Here is a 13590-nt window from a genome sequence, read left to right as displayed (position 1 = left end):
TAATGTCCTGCAGTCTTGGCAAATGAGTTTCTCTGTCTTATCTTATCTTCACATCTTTGATAATCAGCACAATGAAAGTCAAAACCCCTTTTAGTGTATTTGTTTCAAATATTTTTCAATGTCAGTGAAGACTCATTGAGCAGAACTTAATCCACATTGACCAGCAAAGGTGCTCAATCAACTGGGCTATATTTTCCCATGATCAATTTTTAAGGATTTCCGTGAAAAAAAGTCTGTCACCTCACAAGTTGTCAACTACAAGTATATCTAAGTGTATACTTACATACAAGTTGCTGTAAATATAACTCCTAAAATTGTCAGATGTAATATTCCTATCCATTCTCCATTCTGAAAACCAGAACAAAGAATAATGCTATTGCATATATATGTGTGTGTGTATGTACAGATACAGACCACAAAAAAATAGCTGTAAATATTTTGCACAGAACAATTATAAAAGTACACTCATGATGTGATCCAAGGTCATTAGAGGTCAGAGTACACAAAAAGCATACAGCTGTCAAAGTCACAGAACAAACACTAGGTCCACTGTAATGCACCGTCTACCAATAAAGAATTTGTGGTTGGACTTGAAAAGGGCTGTTCACGCCCAGTCCCCCAAAACCTGCCAGAACTTGAGCAGTTTTGCAAAGAAAAATGTAGTAAACCTGCAGTTTCTAGATGTGCAAATCTGATTGAGAGCCATCCACACAGACTCCCTGGTGTGATTATAGCCAAAGGTGCATCTACTAAATACTGACATACAGTGGGTGAATATTTATGCAGTCACTTATTTCACGACATGTTTTTATTTAATTTTCATTACTTTGTAAAAACCTATTTTCCTTTTGACATGACATTTTTTGTAATTTTTGCTTGTCAAAAAAGCCAAATTATATTGACTATGATTGATTTATAAAATCAAAAAAGGGGTAAAACATTGGGCATTGTCATCCCAGAGGGAGCCATGAATGAGATGCCAGGGTTGCAGGGTTCTGTTTAAGCTGAAGGCTAAGAAGAGGAATCCCAAACTGGCCACTGTCTCATGGATCACTGACCACCTGACAGACGGGCCACAGTTTGTCCGTGTGGACCATGTCTTATCTGATGTGGTTGAAAATGGTATAGGAGCTCCTCAGACCACTGTGCTTTCTTCATTCTCTTTCACTTTATACACCAAAGATTTCAAGTATCTCGGAGTCATGCCACCTACAGAGGTTTTCTGATGATTCTGTAGTTGTTGGGTGTATAAGCAATGGACAAGAGGGGGAGTATAGAGCACTGGTGGACAACTTCATATAATGGGTTGGAAAAAAACATCTGCTGCTGAATGTAGACAAGACCAAAGAAATGGTGTTCAATTGCAGGAGGAAGAGCATGGCCTCACAGCCCCTCTGCATCCTGGGTAGTGATGTAGAGATGGTTGAGGGCTACAGGTACTTGGGTGTCAAAGAGGCTGAGATCTTTCTATGTGTGCAGCAGGATGCTGGAGATGTTCTATCAGTCTGTTGTAGCCAGCGCCCTGTTCGCCTCTGTGGTCTGCTGGGGAAGCAGCATTGGACCCAGTGACATGAAGAGACTCAGCTGAACTCGGTCAGTATGAGGGCTTGCTTCTGCAGGGAGAAAGTGACTATCTTCTCACTTGGCTCCTCACTAATTGGTCACTGCACCTGCTGGGAAATGACGGCTGCGGCTCACATAGCGATTCTCCTCGGCCTGTTACACATGGGACAACTTTGGCGATGATTCTCTCACCTAAGGCTTGACCCGATGTATTATCAGAGGTATATGATGCTTCATTCACTGTCTGTTGACCTGGATATTCAGGATTACAGCAATCCCTACATGATGATACAGGGGATTTCCCTGCAGTCCAACTTCACATGTTTCAGAGCAGATCAGCATTAATTTTAATAAGTATGATGTGCAATCAGTGCCCAGTGGTGTGGCCATAGGACCTCATGTTAGTGGTATGTACACGCACTGCAACTTATTTTGTGGTGCTGGTGCAGGCTCCGCTGCAATTTCCATCTGAAACCACCCTGTTATTGGCTTTTGTGTCTGGAAAGGGAGTAAGCAGTCTCATGGCTCTCTCTCTTCCACATGCCTATAGGTTAGGGAAGATTTTAGTATAGCTATACTAGGATGAGGAAACTTCGTACCTTCTGTTCCTGGTGTACGCTTTGGCGTGCTATATGGAGCAAATGGTGGATATTGGCATTTGCTGGCATGACAATGCCCAATGTCCATTGGCATTTGCAGATTACTGCGTTCACATGTATCACTGGAGTGTTTCTCAGACACTGTCTCTCATGCTTATGCTGTACAGGAGAGACAGACACTTGGTGTCATGGACACTCCACCAGGGGACATTTAATGTCTCCTCATCACAAAAATTGGTGGAGGACATCCTCTCAGCAGCTTCTGGTGTCCCCCTGTGCTCTTTTGCTCTTTTATCTTTGTGACCCATTGCACATTTCTCCCTTTCCCATGTAGTTCTAGGTGTTTCCTAGGGATGAGCGGGCAGGGAAACTGGAGACAGCCATTGCTCTCCCTCTCGATAGGCGGCGCAGGATTGTGATCTGGGCTTTGTTTAGTTACCTGTGCCTACAAGTGTGTTCTTGTGTGGCCAAATGGTGATTACTGCTTGGATTACAAACATTAGTGAGGCTCAGAATCTCTCTAGGTCTCGTTTTGACCCATGATGAATTTTTAATGTTTTTAAAATATAGATGTGAAACCAGCTAAAATGATAAAAACAAATATTTTGCCATCTACTATACCTCATCCAAACCAAAACAAAAAAAAAACCTGTTATACTAGAGAGAAAAGTTTCAGAGTGATGCAGATGCAGTTGATGGAGACTGTGATGTGTAAATTGAGAGAGGGAAAAAAAAAATCAAAGTTTGAAGAGAGACTGAGAGACAGGAGGGGAGGGAGGAGGATGATGAGAGAGATAAACCAACTGTATGACACAGAACTTTGCTCAGAAAGCTGTGAGTGCTCAGCAGCTTCCCCTCTCCTCCTCTCTCTCTGATGATGGAGGAAGCTGAACTCTGTTTTCCACAACTCCTCAATGTGTCTTGCAAAAAACGCACATATGCTCACTCTGAGAAAATGTTCATTTACATTGTGTTGTCCTCCATGTCTCTGCTGACTGCATCTCTCAATCTGCTGGTCATCATCTCCATCTCCCACTTCAGGCACAGATAAATGTCTTAGCATTGATAATATGTTGTTGTAGTGAGACTGATTGAAATCAGTGACCTCTGAGCATGACATCCTGATGGTTTGATGAGACTTTGGTTCATAATCAGTGCTTATAACATTTACTGTTTAGATACTCTGTAGTTTGAAGTGTCATTACTGCTTTTAGAAAACAACTGCTTCTATTGGTAATAATGCTGTGGCTGTTTGTAATATTCACTGTGATGATTTTCTCTCACTCCAGGCAGCTCCACACCCCCACCAACCTCCTCCTCCTCTCTCTGGCTGTCTCTGACTTCCTCGTAGGTCTCTTTGTGACACCGTTTCATATCCTCTTAATAGAACCCTGTTGGTTCCTGGGTGACCTGGTCTGTGTTATGTATTATTTCTTATCCTTTATCACTGTCTATGCCTCAGTATTAAACATGGTGCTCATATCAGTCGACCGTTATGTGGCTATCTGTGACCCTCTGCACTACCCCACCAGAATCACTCAAAATAGAGTTCAGATCTGTGTTGTCCTGTTTTGGGTTTACTCTGTTTTCTACAGTTTTATGCTTTTACATGATAACCTGATACAACCAGGCAGGTATAACTCCTGTTATGGAGAATGTGTGATCAATGTAGTTGGAGCTGTTGGCATTGTGTTAGTTTTTATCATTCCAGTTAGTACCATCATCATTCTGTATGTGAGAGTGTTTGTGGTGGCTGTGTCTCAGGCTCGTGCCATGCGCTCCCACATTGCAGCTGTCACACTGCAGCGTTCAGTGACTGTAACTGTTAAGAAATCAGAGATGAAAGCAGCCAGGAATCTTGGTGTTGTTGTTGCTGTGTTTCTCATGTGTTACTGTTTATATTTTTGTGTCACTGTCTCTGGTTCTGACCATACAATTGGTTCTCCAACTGAGGTATTTTCAAGTTTTCTGATATTTTTAAACTCCTGCCTAAACCCTGTGATTTACGCCTTTTTGTATCCCTGGTTTAGAAAATCAGTTAAACTCATTGTTACCCTTGAAATCCTGCAGCCTAACTCCTGTATGATCAACGTGCTGTAGGGAGAAACTGTGGAGTGACTGAAAAGAGACACATGAGTTTTTCTGTGAAGGAACAAATCAGTTTTTATTTGTTGTTGTAGAGTCACTGAAGTGAAGACAACATGCAGTTGTTCCATGCTGTAACTTTATTCAGCTCATGTAGTAAATCATGGACAGACTTTACTCCAGTTTAATGTCCTGCAGTCTTTGCAAATGAGTCTCTCTGCATCTGCCATAGGAGCTTTTGAATCAGCAAAGTTTAATCTGTGGTTTTCTGCCATTGCATTTTTGATAATCAGCACAATGAAATGAAACACTCTTTCACTGTATTTATTTCTATTTCAATATTCTGTCAGCCAAGTCTAGCAGAGACAAACTTAATCTACATTTATGGTAGTTTGTTTGCCCTTTTTATCCAACAACAATGCTCAGTCAACTGGGCTACATATTCCCATGATCACGTTTTAATAGCTTATATAAATGCTGATACTGATCTGCGTAACCTCACTGTCTGCTGTTACAGTAAGTACATACTACAAGTATATTCATGTATAAGAAAGTTACTGTAAATAAAACTCACAAAATCATCAGCTCTAAGGTTCATATCTGTTCTTTATCTTTCTTATTTAAAAAATAAAAACAGCATCAACAACATCAAATTCAGTAATCAGTAATCAACATTTTTGCTGTGAGGCAATAGCGTTAATCACAATCACCCTTTTTTAGAATTACTATCTTTCTGATATAATTTCATAATGTGCTTTTTTGATGCTTGTCTGTGGAATTTCTCTGTCATCACATCATAATATCTCCAAATGTACCTTCCATCAGAGAGGATTCTTTAATTTTGACTGACTGGTTATGAGTGACTGGGAAAAGTAGTGTAAGTAAGGAGAAATACAGAATTCAAATATAATGTTTATAATTAAGAGTAGAAAGTACTGCGTCAGGGGAGGCTCTTATTAATAACATCTGCACCTCAGTGCAAAAGTGACAGACTCTAATGTAGAGGAATCAAATACACAGATGAACAGCCACAATAATACACATATTATCACCCAATGTTGTTTCTTTTTAACAAGTTTTGAACTTGTATTTGCTCTGTACATCCTGCAGGCCTCATTTACCTGAGTTCATACCACTTGTTTTTTTAGGGGAAATACATTGTATAGAAATTGTACTCTTTATCACAGAGTACTTCACTGAAGTATTTACCAAAGTCACTTTTTTGAAACCAGTTAAACTTTCTAATCTGTGGTGCAAAATAACTTTTGTGTTCCCAGCCAAAACTGACCGGTATGATTAGTTTATTGAAAACAAAAGCCCAAATGTACACAGGAAAAACTATATCACTATATTACAAAACTAATGCTTGAGCCATGAAAACAATTATAGGTTTCTCATGTAGCTCTTCCTCTAAAGCCTCCTCACTGTCAACCTGGCTTCTATCCTCCTGATCACTTCCATGGTCAAATATGAAGTCCAGAGCTTCACGTGCAGCATATGTATTGGCCACCATGCTGTGAACAAGGCCTCCAATAAGGCAACAATGTTGAAGTTTTGTCTTTCAACAAGTGCGGTTCCTGTGGGGTCAAAATTATATTGTCGATAGGTTCCCATGGGGATTGCCCTGGAAGCATAAATGGGGCATAAGGGGTGTGTGTTTGTGTGTGCGTGCTCTCAAAGACACCTGTGTGTTGAGGTGTGGGAAAGGAGTATAGAAATGTGCTTTAGCTCTGTATTATACACTAATTTTAGTCTAACCCATTCATTTCTAATGACCAGTCATTTTTGACCGGGAACACCAAGGGTGTATACAAGTTCCATAAAACGCACAACTTTGTATAAAATTATTTGAAATTAATTTTATGCATTTAAATACCATGTGTGAACAAAGTCGTGGAACCTCATGGCAAACTAATGAAATTTACTGCACTTAATGTGGCTGTTAAAATTCAAGTCTGAGTCCATGATTACCCCTAGATTTCTAACTTGATTTTTAAATTTTAGAGAAAGAGACTCGAGGTGACTGCTGACACTTTCTCTTTGTTTCTGAGGCCCAAAGATGATTATTTCAGTCTTGTCACTGTTTATTTGGAGAGAGTTGTTTCGCATCCACAGAGTGATCTGTTCAATACAGCTGCACAGTGAGTCAACTGGTCCATATTCACCAGCTGTGAGTGAAATGTAAATCTGAGTGTCATCTGCATAGTTATGGTATGACACATTATTGCTGCGTATTAACTGGCCTAAAGGAAACACGTAAAGATTGAACAAAAGGGGTCCCAAGATGGACCCTTGGGGAACCCCAAATGTCAACACCATTTGGACTGAGACACAGTTACCAACTTCAATGAAATACTTCCTGTCTTCAAGATAGGACTTAAACCATGTAAGGCCAGTACCAGAGATGCCTATCCAGTCCTCTAACCTTTCTAACAGGATCACATGGTCCACTGTGTCAAAAGCAGCACTTAGATCCAGCAGTACTAAGACAGAGACTCTGCCAGCGTCGGTGTTCAGACGAATGTCATTTGTCACCTTGATGAGGGCAGTTTCAGTGCTGTGATGGGGCCTAAATCCTGACTGAAAATCATCAAAGCAGTTGTTTAGCATGAGAAAGTCAGTAAGTTGTTGGTAAACAACTTTTTCAATGATTTTGCCTAAAAATGGCAGGTTTGATATGGGCCGGTAGTTGTTCAGTACCATGGCATTGAGACTGCTCTTCTTCAGGAGAGGCTTGATGACAGCAATTTTCAAAGCCCTTGGAAATGTTCCAGACTGTAATGAGTTATTAACTAATTGAGTGAGTTGTGGTAACAAACTGCTTAGTACTGATTTCAGAAACTTAGTGGGTAAAACATCAAGGCAACAGGTGGATGAGCTCAGACTTGAGATGGTCTCTTCAACTGTTATGTCATTTACTGGTGTAAAGTGTGTCAGTTCTACCAAGTGTTTCCTGGATGGCTGCAGAGTTGGTATCTGCCTTGTGCAATTTATTGTTTGTTTATTACCCTGAATCTTGTCATTAAAAAATAATGCAAATTCATTACATTTAGATGTTGAAATTAGTTCCAACGGCAATGGAGATGGAGGGTTTGTCAATCTACTCACTGTAGCAAACAGGACACGTGAGTTGTTACTGCTGTTGTTGATGATTTCAGAATAATACATTTCTCTCTTTTTACGTAGAGTTTCATTGAACACACACAGCATCTGCTTATAAATGTCATAACGAACCTGGAGCTTTAATTTACGCCATCTTCGTTTGGCCTTCTGGCACTCCCTTTTCTGTGCCCTGACCGAGTCATCATTTCTCCACGGTGGCTTTTGCCTGTTCCTGATTAATTTATCCTTAACAGGAGCAATCACATCTATAACATTTAGAACACTTGAAGTATATGAATTCAACAAATCTTCAACATGAGAGAAAGTGGTATTTTCAAACCTAATCATCTCCATAAACAGTTTCCTGGTGTTATCATTTATGTGTCTTTTCTGAACAAGTGTAAGTCCAGTTGCATCTTTGGGAATTATTGACAAATCAAAAAAGACACAATAATGATCAGACAAAGCAACATCAATCACAGTGATATTAGAAGCGTTAACACCCTTAGTAATGACAAGGTCCAGAGTGTGACCTCTGGTATGGGTCGGCTCCCTAACGTGCTGAATAAGGCCATACGTTTCAAGGACTTCTTTAGCATATCTGTCACAGGCCTTATCCATGTGAACATTGAAATCACCTGTAATAACCAAACAGTCAAACTCTGTGAAGACAACTGAAAGCATCTCAGTAAATTCATCAGTAAAATTTTGACAGCATTGGGGAGGTTTGTAGAGGATAATAAAAAGTATAGAGGGAGATAATTTTTGCTCCATTTTAAAAGATACGTACTCGAATGATAAGAACTCCCCAAATGACAGCCTGTGGGTAACCATATTATCCCTAAAAAAGGCACAGACGCCACCACCCTTTTTGTTTTCTCGTGTTTCTGATAGATTAGGTGGGGTGGATTCAATAAGAACTGCATTTGCTGTCCTGCTATCTAACCATGTTTCTGTTAAAAACATAAAATCAAGATTATAAGAGGAGATAAAATTGATTAAAAATGATTTGTTACATAGAGATCTGACATTGAGCACTGCAACTTTCAAATTAGTTTGAGTAGGATCTGAGATTATCTGTCTGCAAGGGATTTGAATTAGATTTCTCTGATTGGACAGTCTAACTGTCACTCTTTTAGCCACTCTGCGTGTTTTGACTGGAGCTATAGCACTAGGGGAGAGTGTTCTCTCCCTGGGCCTCAGGTCAATAAGTGGTTTATTATGGCTATAATTCCTAGAACAGCAGAGGCCCTGGGTGTCCTAGTTGCTGATAGCAGCATTGATGCTAGTCAGGGAGCAGGTGCGGGGGGTCTGACAGGGGTGCTCTGAGGAAAGACAGGTGTTTACTGGGGGGATGAGTTGACTGGCGTTGATGATAATACCCGTGACCTTGCCAGGTTAGGTCCAAATGATTTGGAAATCCCATTGGTGAAGCCGGGGATGGGATGGTCAGTGATGAGTCTGCAGAGGATGCGGATGCGGCTGGGAGGGCCCAGGGCAGTGGAGGGGGCACCATTGAAGGTGCTGTTGAGGGGGGATCCTTGGCTGATGAGGGGTCTGTTGCTGGTGTGGTGTGAGTGTTTATTTCACTCCTCTCTTCTCTCAGAGGAGCCTTTAGCTGTTCAGACTGCCATCCAGACCCAGCGTGGTGTCTCAAAGAGTGGAGGAGGTTATTCGTTAACCGTCTCACTCCACTCCTGCTCAAATATGGGCCCTTTCCCTTGAACAGGTCGTCGCGTTGCCAAAACAGGTTGAAGTTATCAATGAAATATGGGAAATTTAGAGTCATCAATCAACCTGACATACATTGCTGGCTAAGGACAAGTGTAAATATAGTAAGATTTGTATTTATTTGGTGGCATTGTCATCCATCCATTCATCCATCCATCCATTTTTTATACCCACTTATTCCATAACCAGGGTCACAAGGATCTGCTGGAGCCTAACCCAGCTCTCCTTCGGGTGGAAGGCAGGGGCACTGTCACCCAATTACGCCAATCAGAGGTCTCTAAAATCAAAGACATCGTCTTAGTACCATATTATCCCCAAAGAGCACTTTACTCTGCAGCTCTTCTTGTGGTTCCCATAGTTTCCAAAAGTAGAAAGGGAGGCAGAGCCTTTAAGCTCCTCTCCTGTGGAACCAGCTCCTGGTCTGGGTTCAGGTGGCAGACACCCTCTGTAATTTGAAGACTAGACTTAAAACTTTCCTATTTGACAAAGCTTATAGTTGGGACTGCCTCCACCTCTTAGTTATGCCTCTAAAGGCCTAGAAAAAATAATTTAACGCCAAATTAAGGGCATAAATTAGACTAAACTTTGTACATTCAAAAACCTTCTGGGAAAGACTTCTGCAAAAATTATAGGAATATTAACACAAGTAAAGACTCAAGTAAAGAGAGAATAACAACTCTATCATCTTCTATCTTTCTCTCCCATAGTTTCTGACATCAGAAAGGCTCCAGGACCTGATGTTGTGCCCTCCTCCTGCCTTGCAGTCCTTGCTGATGAGCTGGTGCCCATCTTCACACAGATTTTCAGCCAATCTCTGGAGCTATGCGAAGTGCCCTCCTGCTTCAAATATTCCACTATCGTCCAAGTCCCCAAAACGATCTCCATCACAGGATTAAATGACTACAGGCCTGTCACCCTGGTGTCTATGATCATGAAATCCTTGGAAAGACTGGTGTTGAGCCACCTGAAGGACATCACAGGCCCCTGCCGGACCCCCTGCAGTTTGCCTACTGGTCCAACAGGCCCAACAGATGATGCTGTCAACATGGGATTGCACTACATCTTGCATCACCTCCACACCCCAGGGACATACGCGAGGATCATGTTTGTGGACTTTGATTTGGCATTCAACATCATTATCCCTGAAATCCTCCACCAGAAGCTCACCCAGCTCACAGTGCCCGCCTCCACCTGTCAGTGGATCACCAGCTTCCTGACTGACAGGAGACAACAGGCAAGGCTGGGGAGCATCACATCCAGGACCTTGACCATCAGCACTAGAGTGTCTTCTCTCACTACTGCTCTTCTCCCTCTACACTAATGACTAAGCTCATGAAGTATGAGGACAACACAACAGTCGTTGGTCAAATCCAGGACAGTGATGAGTCCATATACTAGTGTGACTGTCTAGATGGTGTCCAGCAAATGATGCAGGCTTCAGAGAAGCTATAGGCCTAGACTGCTGTGGAATTTCCCATCATGCACTGAGCTCCTCTCCTCTCTCCTCCAATCTCACCATACATTTATATGTAGCTACTGAATTTTAGCATCTTTGTGCCTTCTCTTTCCCATAGTTTCTGCTCTGTCTCTGTCCTCTCACTCTGCAGCTTATGCAGGTATCTCTGGTGTGTGTTTGTTTGATTGTTGTGGTTAGGACAGATGTTACAGTAACATAAGCTGGTCCTTCCTACTTATGAGAACTTTTAAATATTCATTGACCCTTCAGAGCTTTGTGGCTATACACATTAAGATTGATTGATTAATTGAACATATCATATCTAATGGCAACATCAAGAGAAAATAATGCATTTAATGCCTGATTAGGGACAGAATTTCTTAATTTGTCCATTTCCTAATTTTTAGCAAATAAAAACTCATTTGTCACAGAAAATTCATGTCTTTTCAATCACTCCACAGTTTGTGGGCTCCAAGAGAAATGACATGAATGTGCAGTCTGACAATCTTGTGAGTTTTATTTAACTTAATTGTAATTTCTCAGCAGAAAGTGAGCTTACACAGATGGTTTTCAGTCTGTGTAACTATTAGTGTAAATAGTTATTAGTGTTACTATTAGTGATACTATAAGTGTAAATATGTAGCCCAGCTGACTGAGCATCATGGTTTGTGGAGCAAACAAACTGAAGGAAAAAGTGACATATAGTAAATGTATAGAGTAAATTCTAACTAAGACTTTATTGACATTTAAAATGAGGAAAATTTTTTAAAATAAATAGATTAAAAGGGAGCTTTCCTTTGATTGGGGTGCTGATGAGAGTTCAAACAACACACACATTAAACTTTGCAAAAACCTTCAGAGAGAGATTCTTCTCTAAAGATTACAGGACTATTAACTGGAGTAAAGACTTTGCATAAATGAAAATCATGTGATAAATGCAGTTAGAGAAGAGGCAATAACATCTCTATTTATTGACCACTTCAGTTACTAAATAAGAACAAATAACTCATTTGTTCCTTCACAGAAATGCTTGTGTCTCTTTTCAGTCACTCCACAGTTTCTCCCTACAGCACATTGATCATACAGGAGTTAGGCTGCAGGATTTCAAGGGTAACAATGATTTTAACTGATTTTCTAAACCAGGGATACAAAAAGGCATAAATCACAGGGTTTAAGCAGGAGTTAAATAGTAACAGAAAAAACAAGATATTGGTTGAATAACTGATTGTGAGGTCATAGCCAGAGAGAGAAAAACAATAAGACGGACAGTAACACATGAGAAACACAGCAACAACAACACCAAGATTCCTGGCTGCTTTCATCTCTGATTTCTTAACAGTTACAGTCCCTGAACGCTGCAGTGTGACAGTTGCAATGTGGGAGCGCATGGCACGAGCCTGAGACACAGCCACCACAAACACTCTCATATACAGAATGATGATGGCACTAACTGGGATGATAAAGCCTAAAACAATGTCAACAGCTCCGATTAGATTAATCACACATTCTCCATAACAGGAGTTATACCTGCCTGGTTGTTTCAGGTTATCATATAAAATCAGAAAACTGTAGAAAACACAGTAAATCCAACACAGGACAACACAGATCTGAACTCTGTTTAGAGTGATTCTGGTGGGGTAGTGCAGAGGGTCACAGATCGCCACATAACGGTCGACTGATATGAGCACCATGTTTACTATTGAGGCACAGAGAGTGACATTCGGAAGAAAATAATTAAGAACGCAGACCAGGTCACCCAGGAACCAACAGGGTTCTGTTACGAGGATTTGAAACGGCATTGCAAGGAGACCTACGAGGAAGTCAGAGACAGCCAGAGAGAGGAGGAAAAAGTTGGTGGGGGTGTGGAGCTGCCTGGAGTGAGAGAAAATCATCACAGTGAATATTACAAACAGCCACAGCATTATTACCAATAGAAGCAGTTGTATTCTAAAAGCAGTAATGACACTTCAAACTACAGAGTATCTAAACAGTAAATGTTATAAGCACTGATTATGAACCAAAGTCTCATCAAACCATCAGGATGTCATGCTCAGAGGTCACTGATTTCAATCAATCTCACTACAACAACATATTATCAATGCTAAGACATTTATCTGTGCCTGAAGTGGGAGATGGAGATGATGACCAGCAGATTCAGAACCACAGTCAGCAAAGAGAAGGAGCACAGCACAATATAAACCACCATTCTCTCAGAGTGAGGACGTTTGTACTTTTTGCAAGACATGTTGAGGAGTTGTGGAAAACAGAGTTCAGCTTCCTCCATCATCAGAGAGAGAGGAGGAGAGGGGAAGCTGCTGAGCACTCACAGCTTTCTGAGCAAAGTTCTGTGTCATACAGTTGGTTTATCTCTCTCATCATCCTCCTCCCTCCCCTCCTGTCTCAGTCTCTCTTGGATACTGATCGTCCTCCTCCCCTCAAACAATGCATCATACTCTAACAGCTGCATCTTCATCACTCTCTGAAACCTTTTTTTCTCTCTGGTGTAGCATGGACTCTAGTGACTACAACATCACTTGTGGCCTTGAAAAGATAACATCAACAACATTTGTTTTAGAAAGAACACAATAAATAATATCCAGTGTAACCAGTAAATTAAAGTTCAATTTAACATTTTTTTTGTACACCCTCTTATTCAATTGAATATTCAAGTTACACTAATCAGTTTTTTTTTTTTTTAAAAATGAGTCAAATAACTACTGTATTTTTGGACCAAAAGTCACACAGGAATATTAGTCATATTTAGCTATAACTGCCACGTTGAACAAAAACATACATAAGTTGCTTCCATGTGTAAGTTGCATTTCTAGTTATAATTGTCTGAATTTAAATACGAAGAACATAACCTAGGAATAGCAACAAGCTGAAATGCTTTACGGAATTCATTTATTCCTGTCAAGTAACAACTCCTCCAACGTTGGGGAGAAGGTGAAGGACCCATCCATCCATCCGTTATCTATACCTGCTGTGGTGGTGGGTTATGGTTTCAGCGAGGCTGCAGGGACGGGGAGCACTGGAGCAGCGGTGCGAGGAACG

At 40.9% G+C, this 13590-nt stretch overlaps 1 protein-coding gene across 1 annotated transcript; it reads left to right on the top strand.

The window, feature by feature from the left end:
- Positions 1 to 3039: 3039 nt before the first annotated feature.
- On the top strand, positions 3040 to 10401 carry LOC113145204 (trace amine-associated receptor 13c-like). Its single transcript, XM_026331643.1, has 3 exons — positions 3040 to 3203; positions 3452 to 4242; positions 9788 to 10401. Exons 1-3 carry the CDS (start codon positions 3040 to 3042, stop codon positions 10399 to 10401), a joined length of 1569 nt encoding a protein of 522 aa, XP_026187428.1.
- The last annotated feature ends 3189 nt before the right edge of the window (positions 10402 to 13590 follow it).

Source organism: Mastacembelus armatus, chromosome 7, assembly GCF_900324485.2.
Source record: "Mastacembelus armatus chromosome 7, fMasArm1.2, whole genome shotgun sequence".
Taxonomy (NCBI): domain Eukaryota; kingdom Metazoa; phylum Chordata; class Actinopteri; order Synbranchiformes; family Mastacembelidae; genus Mastacembelus; species Mastacembelus armatus.
The sequence above is the reverse complement of the archived record's forward strand: the minus strand, read 5'-3'. Positions and strand labels throughout refer to the sequence as shown.

What these genes read in the sequence shown, in the direction of transcription:
- LOC113145204 (XM_026331643.1), top strand. Translation starts at nt 3,040, where the DNA reads ATGGAGGAAGCTGAACTCTGTTTTCCACAACTCCTCAATGTGTCTTGC. An exon ending in ATCTCCATCTCCCACTTCAG is followed by an intron (nt 3,204 to 3,451) that starts GCACAGATAAAT and finishes CTCTCACTCCAG; the next exon opens with GCAGCTCCACACCCCCACCA. An exon ending in AATCCTGCAGCCTAACTCCT is followed by an intron (nt 4,243 to 9,787) that starts GTATGATCAACG and finishes TCTCTCCCATAG; the next exon opens with TTTCTGACATCAGAAAGGCT.